Raw genomic sequence first — 14,587 nt, forward strand, 5'->3', positions numbered from 1 at the left:
ATATATATTTTTTGATTATGTGGCACTAATACTCTTCCGTACAAAACACTGTGGAATCTTAAATGACAAAAGATCATTTTAATTCAGGGCTTGTTTGTCTTTGGAGCTTCAGAGAATAAATATTACAAGGTCTTAATAAACTTAATCTGTATCATGTTGAGTTTTATTTAATTTCGTTCTATTTGACACATTTGGTCAGTGATTACTCTGCATATTTATACTTATTGTATTGTAATAATAATAATGATGTTGTACTATACTGTACTGTAGTTTTAATTAAAGGCCCAGTGTTTTTATTATTTACAGAAACTGAATATGAACTTGATTTATTTTCAGTTTCCTCGTTGCTGAACCCCAGAAACGAAAAAACTGAGTGACAAAAATAAAAACCACAAAAACCGACGAGGACTCAGAAGAAAGAAAGATTTTTGGGGCGACCCCCTGACCAACTCGTGTTGGGACACTCAGTCGACTTGAGGCATGGGTTTTTTTTATTTTCATGTTCTACAGCATCACATATAGTGTACAAATGGAGTTAGTATGATCAGAGGACACCTGGGAGAAACAGCACCGCATGGGGGGGGATTATATTGCATCACCACGTCTCCCCGTGCCAAGGCCACAGCACCAGTACAGTACACTAGAGTACACTAGAGTACACTAGAGTCCAGTACAGTATGCAAACACAGACCTGGGCTGAGTGTCTCTGAACGCACCTTCATGCTTAAGGCCGTCTCTGTGTCACGGGACCAACAGTGCGGGCCGGGTCACAAGAACAAATCCCAGAATTCCTCACTGATCTGAGAAGAAATGGACGGTTTTGAATGAATCTTACTTTAGAGAGGAGTGTAGCTTATTTTGGTTACTTTTCTTTAGAAAATAGCCATCGGATCAAGACAACAATGACCTAAAACGGGCGTCCAAAGAGAGCTTATTCTTCTTCTTCTTTGTTTGTTTTGTTGTTAGCTGCCTGGCGATGCTCCCATGTAACAAAAACAAAGATCAGGTTGGCCGTCAGATGTTGCCTCACACCAACGGAAGAGATGGTCTGAACCATAGACTGTGTACGAACAACACGGGCGTAGTCTTCATTTGAAGAGTGAAGCGCGCCAAGTAGGACGGAAGTAGCAGTTAGCCACCAGGGGGCGACTCCACTGGTTGCGAAAACAAAGTCAGTTTTGAAAGGGAAAATAAGACTATTTCTCACTCACTTTGAACATCTCCCAGTTTCATGTCTTCTTCAATAGAACATGTCAATGTCATAGATTATGTTCCCATTTTGAACAAGAATTAGCATGTTCTCCACGTGTGTGTGTGGGTTTCCTCCCACAGTTAAAACCATGCAGATTTGGGGGATCACGCAAATTGGACACTCTAAATAAGGGTCAAATGTACGGCGCATGGGCCAGAACCGGCCCACCAGAGGGTCCAATCCGGCCCACAGGGAGAATGTGTGAACATTTCCCATTACGATCATAATACTATATTTTTCAGTTTCAGATAGCTGTGGCTAAATGTTTTGTGCATTTGTAGATTCACTGTGATCTGTAAGTTGTAATGCACAGGTGTAAAAGGTAAACTTGTTGAAATTGCACTAATTTTTCTCGAGACATTACAGGTTTTGTTCATACGTTTTGTAAAAAGATGCTTCATTAAATGTAAAACAAAGGGAAACGTCTGGAGTTCTTGTTGTTTATAGCATATGATGCTATTATTTTAGTGGTTCGGCCCACTTGAGATCAGCCTGCACTGTAGGATAGGATAAAGCGGCAGAAGATGAGCGAGTGAGTGAGTTCCTTACACCATAAAGCATGGCCCACATGTGAGGACACCAGTGTGATTGACACCTGGTAACACGTGGTTGCAGGTGACTGTAATTTAACTATGTGACGGTCAAATTGAGAGTCTCAAATTTCTAAAATAAATGAGAGTATGTTTTGCAACCCAGGAAGACTACGTCTATTTCAGTACACAGTCTACGGTCTGAACACAAACATGTAGCACCACAATGATGGAGAAAGGGCAGTGGGAAGTGCATGGAGTTACAAAAAAAAAAAAAAGAATTATAAAAAATAAATCAAACAAGAGCCACATGTGGCCACTGAGGTCTCTACCCAGGAAAAACATCCTTGAACTCCTAAGTGTTGCTGTTTTTTCCAGGAGTGGAAGTGGACTCGACCTGCTCACGCCCCGACAGGGAAATACAACAGGCTGTTTGATAAAGGTTAGTAAGACTGGGGGGGGTGGGGTCAGGAGAGCACACACTTCTCCCCCGCGGCTCCCTTCCTCACTCACGCTCACGAGCCACAAACACACAGACATGTCCATCGAACTATATCTGCAAGTTGGTGAGGAGACTTGGAAATAAGGCAGGATTTGGGGCAGCGGTGGTGAGCGTGACGTGACGGAGCGCTGGGCGGGAGCGTGCGGGTCACTCTCACTGAAAACGACAGAACAGGGGGAAAAAAAAGAAAATGTCTCCCTCTTACAGTCAGAAACAAAACAATTCCTTCAGCAGAACATGAAAACAAAATTGATACAGTATAGGCTACTATATATTCATATATATATATATATATGTGTGTGTGAGAAAAATAAAAACCAAATGAACACATCTTTTTTTTTTGCTCTAAACATGTTTTTCCTTTTGCGTATATAGATTTGTCTTTTCTTAAACAATAATACGTTCACATAATACAATGGAGAAAAAGGAAAGAATGTTGAGATGGTCTAAATATTTCTTAGAGAAACATCAATGTAAGGACATGGAAGAAGCACAATTACTCTTTTTTTGTCTTTTTAAAGCGTGACTTTAAGGCTAATCTCTATACTCAAAAAAAAGAAAAGAAAACAACAACAGAAAAGGTTGAACAGAGACAGTTTCATTCATGAACACCTGTCTGCTTTTTGTACGGCGGTGGACGTCGTGAACGAGGTATACGATCACGACCGCGGAGCTTATAGAGAAAAATACAAGAGCGCCGTGTGTGTGTGTGTGTGTGTGTGCATGGACAAAAACAAAGAAGACAAAACAGAAAGAGCTGAGCGGAAATAACATAAGTACTGAATGTTTCAACTGGGGCGACTGCGTGTGCGTCTGTGTGTGAGTTTATTAGCTGGTGTTGGTTTTGAATAATTCCGTGTGTGTGTGTGTGTGACAGAGATGCGGATAAATATTTCAGTGTGCATTCAAACTCATTTCACATGACGCAGAGAATAACTGAACACAAAACTAAATCTGCCAGTAAAGTCTGAACCTAAACACACACACAGCTGCAGAGTGAACACCTGTAAACAATTTGGCTTTTTCGTGGTTTCCTTTTTAAAGAACACACTCAAGCGACAAATCGGGCGGTTATTTATCTCCTCTTCAGCGTGCCAGTCACTCTCAAAGGTCAAAGGTCTCAAACCCTCGCTTTGCGTGAAGCAGATAAAAAGGTGCAGTGCACATTAAACAACACATAATCAAGTGCCAGTTCGTTTTTCTTCCCTCCACTTTGAGCAAATAATGGTTCAAAAAGTGGGGAGAAGCCTTAATTTGCTTTTTTTTTTTTTTATCCACTGTTACATCCTTTTAGAAGGTAATATTGGAGAGAGTCCAGTGGAAGATATTCAACTCTCTAAAAGTGACCACAGGTCAAAGATACCAAGTGCTCCGTCATCTGCACATACAGTGCGAGTGCCTCATTTTTGTTTGGTTTGCTGCCCTCCTCCTCCTTTGGTTAACAGATGATCGGGACGATCACCTCTGTGTGTGTGTTTGTACGTAAACACGGAGTTATTTTGTTCCCTTTGGGAGAGTGAGTGAGAGGAGGAGGAGGAGGAGGAGGAGGAGGAGGGCACACTGTCGTTGTGTACTTGTATTTCTATGCTGACAACCACGTGCCCCCAGGTCTTTTAACACTCTTTAACGTGAGCAGCTGATAGGTTAACAGTCTTGGGAGCGCCAAAAAAAAAAACAAAAAACTACATCAACAGCGGCAAACATGGCACCTACACAGGATAAAAAAAACAAACAAAAGAACAACGTGAAGGAGTTTTTGGTTGCAAAGTTGTCAAGATGTAATGAAAGAGAGAAGCTATTGAGATAGTGCTGTTTACACTTTCACCCCCAACCACCGGTTTTTTGTTAGCTGCTGGTTTTTGCTTTCTTTAGATTCACATCCCTGATAAAACAAAAGAAAAGTATCAACAGGATTAAAAAAGTGACGTAAAAAAACTGTTCCTGTCTCCTGTTATGACTGTATGAAAATACCTGTTTCTGTGCGTGTGACTGTTTTTTTTTTTTTGTTGAGATTATACGTGATAAATTGCTGGCACGGCCCATCTGCTTTCCCTGACTGAGCGCTTAAATCTTCTTTCTTTCTTTTTTGCATGGATCATTCAGCTTGTGAGTCTCTCTTTCTTTCTTCCTCCTCCTCCTCCTCCTTCTACCTGTGGCTCAGACGTCCCCGGCTCTGCCGTACATTCCCTCTGGGCTGTCAGGAGTCAGAATCAGGTGAGAGTCCAGGAGACAACGGTGATGTCGGTGATCTGACAACCACCTCAGAAAGGTCAAGAAGAAAACAAGATGATTTTGAAGGAAGAACAAAAACAGTGAGCTTTGCCTCCATGCGTTCATGTAACGTTTTTCAAAAACGGCGGCAAAGAGGCTCTTTCTCCTTTTGGATAAAAAAAGTGAAGATTCTTTTTTTTTCTTTCGACAAAACACACGCACAAAAAAAAGCTGTTGGCCTTTTTTTTCTGGACCCCTTCTTTGACTAGACTTCCCATTTTAAAACTTTACAAAACATAGAAAGATGCAACACTGAACTCAACATTTTTTTTCTTTACATTGTTTAGCTGCACTGGGTTTTTCTCCCAAAAAAGTGGAAATGATGGAAATGGCGACAGTACTTGGAATCAAGGATGGTAGCTTCCAAAGCTGGAATGTATAGGTGGGGCTGAGCAAAGGGGCGGAGCCAGAGCTTGGCGGACAGTTGAGATTTTAGAGCTAAAGAAAACCAAAAATGCATGCAAAGGGACGGCTCTCTCCCCCGTCTCTGTGGCGAAAGGCAGCAAAGCCCGTTGGCGAGGCGTGTGCGCGCCGCTGTGTTTGGGCGAGCGTTGACTCAGTCGGTGAATCTCTGGCAGGCCTTTTTCCAGCGGCAGGCGGTGCACCACATGTCGCGGTTCTCCATCCCGTACACCTTGCGACACTTCTTCCCCTCGCCGCGCACCTTCCGACTGTGGTAGAGGAGATATACACACACTCGCAGGTCATTGACAGATGTGACAATAGGAACACGGTCATTCTTACAGATTTACAGATTTATTTTGGGTTCGCCCAAAAAAAAACAGCTTAACTTCCTTGAATCTGCAGTGCGTCACTTTTCATTTCCCTGCCTCAGGTTTGGTCTTTGTAAACTGAAATGATGTAACATTATTTATCTGCCGGGTCCTTCACCTGAAAACAGGCTCCGTCAACAACCATTTATCCCCTCACACTGCTGAAGGGCTGGGTTTTTTTGAGCAGTAGAATACATGATGAACCTAATTATAAAAAGATATGACCACACCTGTGGATACTTGTTGCCAGAAAACACACTGAACAAAGAGCATGTTTTCTGAAATGGACAAGACGCTCCCTTATAATGGAGTGCTGGCCCGTTTTTTTTTAATTCATGATCATTTGTAGGGCAAAGTGACCCAGGTTTGATTCACACTGTGGTCCTTTGCTCTGTCTTTCCTTTAGACATAATGACAAAGGCAATTATGTAGACCATCAGTAGAGAACAATGCACCTTTAAATTTCACAGGTATCTCACTCTCATGTTGAATTTAGCTTTGATTACATCCTACATGACCACTTGTGTCCTGATTTAGTAAATAACACGATCACTCTTCTTTCACCACATGCCATTTTTCCTTGTTAAGTTCTAATTGAAGCTGCTAAGAGATCCGGCACCTGAGAGCGATAGTGGCTCTGGGAGGGGACGAGAGGACGGCGATGGTCTGCGAGCGCTGTTCGCCAAATCCCTGGCTTTTACTGGAAGACACCTGCGGAGGTGGGAAAGCACTGCAGTCATGAAAATCCTCAAGAAGAACACGTGCGTGTAAATGAGTTTTTGTGGCAAGGAGGTTTCCTCACCGTGTTCCCGGTGAACGTGACGGGCGGCGACTGCCAGGAGATGCTGAAGCTGGCGCTGTTGGTGGGAGTGAAGCCGGTGGAGCCTGAGCTCGCCGAGTTACTGCTGCTGGACGGGATGGACACTGGAGCTGTCGCCTAAATGCAAAATATCAAAAGTTAGTATTACATTACTGTATTTTCTACTTCTAACCAACTGGTAGAATTTTAGGAAATTGGTCCTAATCCCAAAGCCCTGTTTTGGTAATAGTGTGCACAGAGACACAGTCACATCAGTTTGTAGTGTGACAGTAGAGCATGAGAAACAAGCTGCTGCTGCTGCTGCTGCTGCAGTGTGTGTATCGATCCACAGAGCATTGATCGTTCACCTCCGTGTTGAGTGGGAGCGTGTGTGTTGTACATTGATCCTAATTTGTGTAAGTGTGTACACACACACACACGTGCTGACCTGGTAGGCGTGGTCCGCGTGGATGAGGTAGAGAGCGCTGGGCGCAGAGCGGCTGAGCGGGGTGGTGCCGCCGGCGTGAGGCTCCTTGGCGTCGGACGGCTGCGGCGGCCTGTGGGAGTCCGACGGCTGAGTGAGAGGAGGGAGAGGGGAGGGGAGAGGGAGAGGGGGAGGGGAGAGGACGGAGGGAGACACGGGGGACAGGCTGCTGAGCCCGTCGGCCACCGAGTCCGTGTTGAGCTTGATCTCCGTGTAGTAGAAGTCTTCCTCGCCGTCGCTGCACTCGGAGTCACAGCTACGCCTGAAAACAGGAGACATTTAAAAAAAATGTAATAAAAATAAGCCAATTATATAAATCATCACCTGCTGAGGTACAAACTGAGCTTCACAGTCCGAGTATCTAAGAAACTGCTAATGCCACAGGTCAGAGGAGAACGGCCAGACTAGTGTAAAGTGATGTAAACAATAACTCAACAATAACAACAATAACTAAACTAAACTAAGACCATTTCTGAACACACAACACATGAAACCTTGAGGCAGATTGACCACAGCAGCACAACACCGCACTGACTCACTATGTTAAGTGTCCTAAGTACCTAATAAAGTGGCCAGTGAGTGAATGCAACTGTGCTCCTGTCACCTGTCACCTCTTACCGGTGCCAAAAACAAGAGTCATTACAGTGGCACTAATCCATCTGTCAATAACCCGACACTTTCTTCTTGAGGGTTAGAGTGGATGACAGCTGAGGCACCCAGTGTGTGTGTGTGTGTGTGTGTGAGTGAGTGAGTGTGTGAGTGAGTGAGTGTGTGAGTACCCCAGGTGGATGGTGCGGATGTGTCTCTGGATGCCCGCAGCAGTACTCAGCACCTTGCCACAGTTCTTCCACAGGCACTTGAACATCACCTTCATGGAGTTCTGTAGTGAAAAGACAAGACAGAAATGTATTCATTTTCTGTCTCAACTGAAGATAAACACAGTTCTATAAGCTCACTGAGCATTACAGTACAGTTCAGCTTGCAACCGTGCGGTTTGGAACGGTACATCCTGATCTGGCTGGCGTTTCCATTGTGGCTTGTGTGGGCCGGATGGTAAAAGCTGCTATGTAAACAGTGTGATGTCATATCAGTGCTGTAGACGCAGATCAGCAAAAATAAATACCACAAAGGAAAATAATGGACAACAATGGACGACATACAGCAGTTTGTGTTCTTTCTTTCTTTCTTCCTGACATGTGGCTGTTTAAGAGAAAGCCGCCGGCTGCACAGAAAAAAAAAACAAAAAACACAGAAGTGACGATTCTCTGTCATCTAATAACAGACTGCAGCGTGTCTGGCTCCTCCCTCTAGGACCTGGACCACTGTGCTTGGCACCCCACTGGGAGGGTGCCGAAAACTGGGACTGTAAGGATCAGTTATTTTGGTATCTTTCTCTACGTTTGACAGCGGAAATGCAAATAATCCTCGGTGGAAATGAGACATACGAGAATGTGACACTTTTTTAATCTATCTATTCATATATATATAAATATGATTTAAGATGTAGGAAAAGTGGAGCAGAAAGACGAGTCTCTAAATGCCTGGCAAGAAATACATCGTCTACACAGTGTAAGAGAAATATGGCTATACTTATACCACAATGAAAATAAAATATTGGATTTTAAATCACTGTCACTTCACAAAAAAATGCTTGGATTTAAAAAGCCATTGTGAAATATAACAGGACAAAGACGCTGCTTTATATTCACTTTGTTTGTCATTCTGAGCACATATTTAACTAAAAGCAGAGCGAGGCTAAATAACAGTACATTCGTCTCCGGCTGTGATGCGACGACGCTCCTGTATCTTTTTTATCCGTCGACTGTAATTACACCCTCGGCCTCCCGCGGAGTCTGTGCATTGTTTTTTTGCGGGGAGTGACAGGCTTTGTGTGCGTTCCCTCCTGTGCCCTCCCCAGCCTCGCCTGCTCCAAGCTTTCATATGTGGTCTTCCACACCCGTCCATCAAGCTATTGTTGAGGGGGCTGAAATCATTTTGACATTATTAATTTTTCCAACCTGTTCATACACAACAATCATCTGGTCCCCATGTGTTGCTTTTGTCTTTAGGTAACACAAGCAGATTTGGTGTGTGTGTGTGTGTGTCTTACAGTGTGTGTTATTCCCTTTAAAGACGCATTTAAATGGGAACTCCATTCACTGTTGTCTGGCCAGGAGAGACGTGAGAGCACTAGAGCAGCAGCACATTAGATCATTTCATGTGAGACATTGACAACGCATATACAGTAGACTGTAAAATGTATGTGTGTGACGCTTCTACTGAAACTCTGCTCGTCACGTCCGATTTCTCTAATGTGAATCAGAAAATGACTCATAATCAAGGAACATCCTGGTGTGTTCTTAACCTGTTGGACAGAAACCCAAAGCAAAGCTACACCACGTGACCAGGGAAGACCACAAAGAGACAGAAAGCTCTTAATAATGCATCACTTTAATATACTGACAAATACTCACATTAACTAATTGACTGAATTGATTCTTTGCGGCATTATAATGGCATGTAAATGTTGTTGACAGCAGTTTTATGTGCTCCTTCCATTAATTACCACTAATTGTGTCATTTTATGACGCTTTTCTTAAAGTATGTGACTATATTAGAATATATTATGGTGTTACTCCTTATGTTCTCTTTCTGTCTGTTCTCCTCATTTAAATTCTTCCCCTATAGCTTTCCTTCCTTCCCTTGTTTCTTCCTTTGTGATGATTCCCCCAATTAGTACAGTGCCGTGTGCTGATGTGGAGCTCACCCAAGAGTCTGTATTGATTTTTGGTGGATAGCCATGGCAGCTATACAGGATCTTTATGTTTGCCTTAGCAGGTATTATAATCATTAGGGGGTCATTAAGAACAGAACATGTGTGGACAGGTCACACACACACACACACACATACAGAGAAAGTAGTCAAAAGAGCAGTGGGGAAGAAAAAGAGGGAGAAAGTCATAGCGGGGGAGACGGACGATGCCTGTGACTACAAGAGATCCCTTCCTGTCCCACTTCCCTGTCTGCATGAACTACTTCCACAACCACAGCGGTTAATATGACAGAGAATCATCCAGCCTGTGAACACCTGACAGCATCTTAGTCTCTTCTTATTCAGAGAAATATCCCCTTTCATGTATGAATTTGTGGACGCTCTGCACGGGTAGAACATTTCATTCTCCAGAAACAAACTCGGTGTGAGAGTAAAGTGTAAAGATTGATTTGCTGTAAACATCGGAACCTGGTTTCGCTGCTGCTGCTGCTGTGAATGCTGTGAATATTTAGATTATTATATGAATGTATTTGATTTAGGGCAGCACCCCCAGTGGAAAGGGAACTTGGCTTGTAACCAAAGGGTTGCCGGTCCGAGTCCCTACCAGCCCCCCCGGGCGCTGCTGAATGGCTGCTCACTGCTCCTTCTAGGAAGTAGGTTCCGAGCACAGGATGGGTTAAATGCAGAGGAAGAATTGCCCCGAGGGATTAAAAAAGTATATTTAAAAAAATACAATCCCACAGTGCTGCTGCGACTATTTCTGAGGTCAACAACTATTTTAATGTCTCAGAAAAGTGCTGTGAGAATTGAAGTGGTAACTGCTCAATTTAGCAGGAGCTTGAAAACCTTTGGCGGTGTATTTTATTTTTGAAAGCTGTTCAGACTTTCTCCAGAATAACTTGATTGCCTTTGGCTCTCCATCTACACTGAGCCATAATTCAGACATGAACGTCATTAAATAGGTTCACACGGAAACACTGCCTTGTATTTGTTTGAATGGTTTACATGAACATGGTCACAGTCGGGCTCGATAAGTTCACACCTAGAGTCGTTATTTCCTTCTGTTTTAGTTTAGTTTAGTATATAATATTTCTTTATGATTCTCTTGCCTTTCGTTGATATTTTTGTTTGAATTTGTACCAAAAAATAATGACATGCCAGCCTCAAGGTTGAGTATTAACAGAAAAACTGCATTGTTCTTCTAACTCACTCTGATCACTCTTTTTTAAATGTGTTCAATCGTGAAGGGACCTTCATATCTGTGCTCAATCACAAAAGAAATGCTCGTAATAAGTGCTTTATTCTCTACAAATTACTTTTTGTCCTTCAGTTTCTGTTTTTAATGCTCTAGATTACTGTCCTTGTGCTTGTTTACACTCACACTCAAAATAAAGACTAAATTACAGCAATCTCTTTGAAAATGTAAAACACCAATTACATATTTGCCAAATTCTTCACAAAGAATCAGACAGTCTGGTTTAATGGATTCATTGTCATTTTTGTCTTTCCTGTGAGCTTTAGCACTTTTGTTATTAACACGTTTAATAGTCGCAAACCAAAGGAAGACGGAGAAGAGAAGTTGTTTCTTACTGTGTGGTGTTTAGTTGGATAATGCTTTTCCTTTTTGTGTATAATAAGTCATTTTTCATTAAAAGTTGTGCCTTCAACTACTCCTTCACCCTGGTTTGCTTTCAGGTATGTGCTAAAGTCTTTACCTTCCGTTTGCGAGGGATGGGCTCATCGAAGAGCAGGCTGCTGCCGTCCTGTTCGTCCAGGCTGGGGTCTTCAGGCCCCGCGGGACCGGGCCCCACGCCGCCTATGCTGGGTACGCGAAAGGGCTTAAAGCTGTCGGCTGAAAGCGGTGGGGAAGGTGTGGAGGGGTTGGACTGGTCACTCGGGGCAGACCAGCTCCAGTAACCCCCCGAGGAGCTGTTGCTGGATGGGGTAAAAGGTCCTGCAGAGCCATTATCTTTCCACGAACCACTAAGTCCCTCTGAGAAGATGAAGGCGAGGTTAGGATTAGCACCAGCATCAGATACACAAACATGGCTTGACACCACTTTTTCTAGTTCAACACAGACACGGATATCTAGCCCGATACAGTAATTTTTACATCATTTAAACCAGTGTTTCCCAACCCTGGTGCTCAGGGAACACTGCTCTATATGTTTTAGACGTGACACACCTGATTCATATCAACAGCTCATTATCGGGCTAGTACAGAGCTTGATGACGAGCTGACCACCAGGTGTGTTGTTCCCTGAGGACCAGGGTTGGGAAACTAGAGCTGCAACTAACGATGAGTTTCACAAACGATTAATCTGTCAATTATTTTCTCAATGTCTTGTTGTGTCCACAAACCAAAATGATTCACTTTGAATGAATTCCTCGTTATCCAGAGCAAAGAAATGAGGAAAATATTTACATTCAAGAAGCTTAAACAATCGGAAATCTTCTTTTAATCATGAACAAAGCTTCAAACCGATTAATCGATTATCAAAATAGTTGTCAATTCATTTAGTAATCAATTAATAATCAATTCAGCGATTCAGCTCTATGGGAAACACTGGTTTAAAGTACCAATCACATTTGTGCTGTTGCATTCAGAGTTGCGACTAATGATTATTTTTCTAAATCGGTAATGTTTTTAAAGTAAAGTACTTGGTGTTTTCCAAATTCCACAAAACAAGAATTAAACTGTGAATAACACAAAAAACATTTCAAAAACATAATGCTCAAATTGTATAACAAATAATCTAAGCATTCATGTGAAATTCAGGGTTTTTCCACATCCGATCCAGTGTCACAGTCTCACATCAACACCAACAGTGAGCATCTGTCGGCTCGTGCTTCACAATTACCATCAAAATGAGGAAGAAAAGAGGAGCATTTGGTCGTTTTTGGAGCCGCTTCAACCGCAGCAAAACATGTGGGAGCTCCCAAGTCAGGGATGGGAGATCAAAATTTTGAATTAAGTTCATAGACATTTAATTGCACCTCACACAACAGAAGCCCCACAGTGCAGCTGTTGTAGCGACCCATGAAAAGAAAGGTTACTTCCCTGTTCTGTGATTCCACTGAGACCTTTCCAAGGTTTTTGTGTTTTGTAGATGAAAGAAAAGTTTCTTTTTGAATATCGCTTTGTGAAGACTTTGGGCAGCGTGTGTGTAAAAGTGTGCGTTTGTGACAGGGTGAATGAGTCAGAGTAGGAATGAATGCTGTTTGTGTGCAATATAAGAGAGGAAGTGTATCATTAATATAAAGGTGAGGGTTAGGAGACAGCTCTTTCATGAAATAGGAAATATTTTCAACGTACACCACAACAAACCATTCTTTTCAGCCTGTATGTTCGGTCTGATCAAATATAACACCTGAATAATAACTAGTAATACAGAAAATGACTTTACTTTAATTGTCCAATTGATCATTGGGTCTGCAGTTTAATGCACTTATTATACATTTAGCATAACAATGAGGTATACACTAAATATGAACTACATACAGTCAAATAACATTTTAGATGGAAAAAAAAAGTTGATACTGCTTCAAACGTGTGTTTAACGTGTGTTTAACTTGTGTTAAATTGTGTTAAAAACACTCTTCATGATCTCCAACATGGTAAATGGGTGTGACATCTGTACATAATGTAGGTGCATAACGTACGGGATCATTAAACACCTGACTGCTGTGATAACGTGTGTGCGTGGCGGTTGGAGGGTTGGCTGCATGTTTGCTCGGTTGAATGAACAGCTGGTTGGTTGGTTTGTCGGTCGGTTGCACGGACCATGTAAGAAGTTGCATGTGTTTGCAGCAACAGCGCATTTTGGATTTGTGCCACAGACACGAGTGGCACAAATCCAGGCTTTCCGCTTCTTTTGACGGGTTCCTTAAAGCACAGCAGGTGGCAGCAATTTATCAACCTCAAGCTTTTTCACAAGATAACGGCCACGAGGGAATGAAGAGTTGATTTATAGTGGAGCAGACAAATGTCTGACTTAGGGCAAAGTACTTTTTTCTGGTTTTTGGTGATGGGAGTCATGAATGAAATAATAATACATCAAAGTCAAAGACTTATTTTCCCTCCGTTAAGTTTTGAACATACATTAGCATAAGTATATCCACTTAATAATGTGTTTGAGCAGGTACGATACTCACCGCTGACTTTGACGGGCGGACTCCTGACCAGTGGGCTGGTGGAAAGACTGGTCAGCACCATGGCGGCTGTCACCTTGTCCATGTCCACTTCGTCCTCCGACCGTCTGTAAAACAAAATAAAACACAGAAGAGAGAGATAAGATTCCTAGTAATCTACAATATCGAGAGACATACACGTATTCACGAGGCATTTTTCACACAGCTCAATGAAACTTATCTATTACACAGTGAATATTGAAGTGAACTTCTGATTTAAAATTCACTTTACACACTGCTACAGTCATTTGTGATCCGCCACATAGGCCTCACACAGAGCACCAGTACTGTACTAAATAAAAAGTAAAACTAGACTAGTCTGCTGTGCTGCATGTAAACATCAGCTACGACAGACTGTAACCACACACGCACAACATGCACGTTTGTCTCTTCTAATTGGTGCACGGGGAAAAAAAAAAAAGCACAGTGGAAGACAAGCGTCTTAATCCTCTCACATGTATTCCTCGGAGAAAGACGAGGCCTGTGATCAAAGGCATGTCAATCGCTTTATTACTGACAGTATACCTACAGTGAACGCTCACTATTAATGCACTCTGTGTGTGTGTGTGTGTGTGGTTTCTATTACAATGATGAAATCCCCTGACGCCTTGGGGGAAAAACAAAACAAAAACATGACATCAGCCATCGCTGGATTTCCCAGTCTCTAAGATCAAATAGTGTAACACGCAGGCAGAAAACTGTTCAAATGAACTGAAATAAAATGGATGCCTAAATGCAGCAATACCCATTTTGGTCTGTTATTTGGAAAAATCAGAGTCTTCTTGTAAACTGTTTGTTAAAGATGCATAAATGTAGCACTAACCTGTTTATTTTGTATTTGCAGCAAGACAGTTGGTGAGAAAACACAATCACAACCACCAATTTTAACTGAGTTAAAGTTACAGACAAACTGTTGCGTACAAATGACGGGGAGAGAGAGGAGGAGAGTGTCGGCTAACAAAGAAAGTGCCTTGTCCTCCATTAGCTGATATCTAATTTATTACCCTTTCTA

General features: G+C 42.4%; 1 protein-coding gene across 2 annotated transcripts in view; it reads right to left on the bottom strand.

Annotated features, from left to right (window-relative positions):
• Nucleotides 1-473: 473 nt before the first annotated feature.
• The window catches only part of znf704 (zinc finger protein 704), a 45,062-nt gene continuing 30,948 nt past the window's right edge, over nt 474-14,587 (bottom strand). For both annotated transcript variants that reach the window (XM_044052642.1, XM_044052641.1), the window contains exons 3-9: nt 13,540-13,643; nt 11,100-11,377; nt 7,391-7,491; nt 6,576-6,873; nt 6,131-6,265; nt 5,948-6,039; nt 474-5,226 (exon numbers count right to left, since the gene is read on the bottom strand). In XM_044052642.1, coding sequence (XP_043908577.1) covers nt 5,112-5,226; nt 5,948-6,039; nt 6,131-6,265; nt 6,576-6,873; nt 7,391-7,491; nt 11,100-11,377; nt 13,540-13,643 — 1,123 coding nt within the window. In that variant the 3' untranslated portion in view covers nt 474-5,111. The remainder of the gene's footprint in view (nt 5,227-5,947; nt 6,040-6,130; nt 6,266-6,575; nt 6,874-7,390; nt 7,492-11,099; nt 11,378-13,539; nt 13,644-14,587) is intronic.

The sequence above is a fragment of the Solea senegalensis genome, linkage group LG20 (genome assembly GCF_019176455.1).
Source record: "Solea senegalensis isolate Sse05_10M linkage group LG20, IFAPA_SoseM_1, whole genome shotgun sequence".
Taxonomy (NCBI): Eukaryota; Metazoa; Chordata; class Actinopteri; order Pleuronectiformes; family Soleidae; genus Solea; species Solea senegalensis.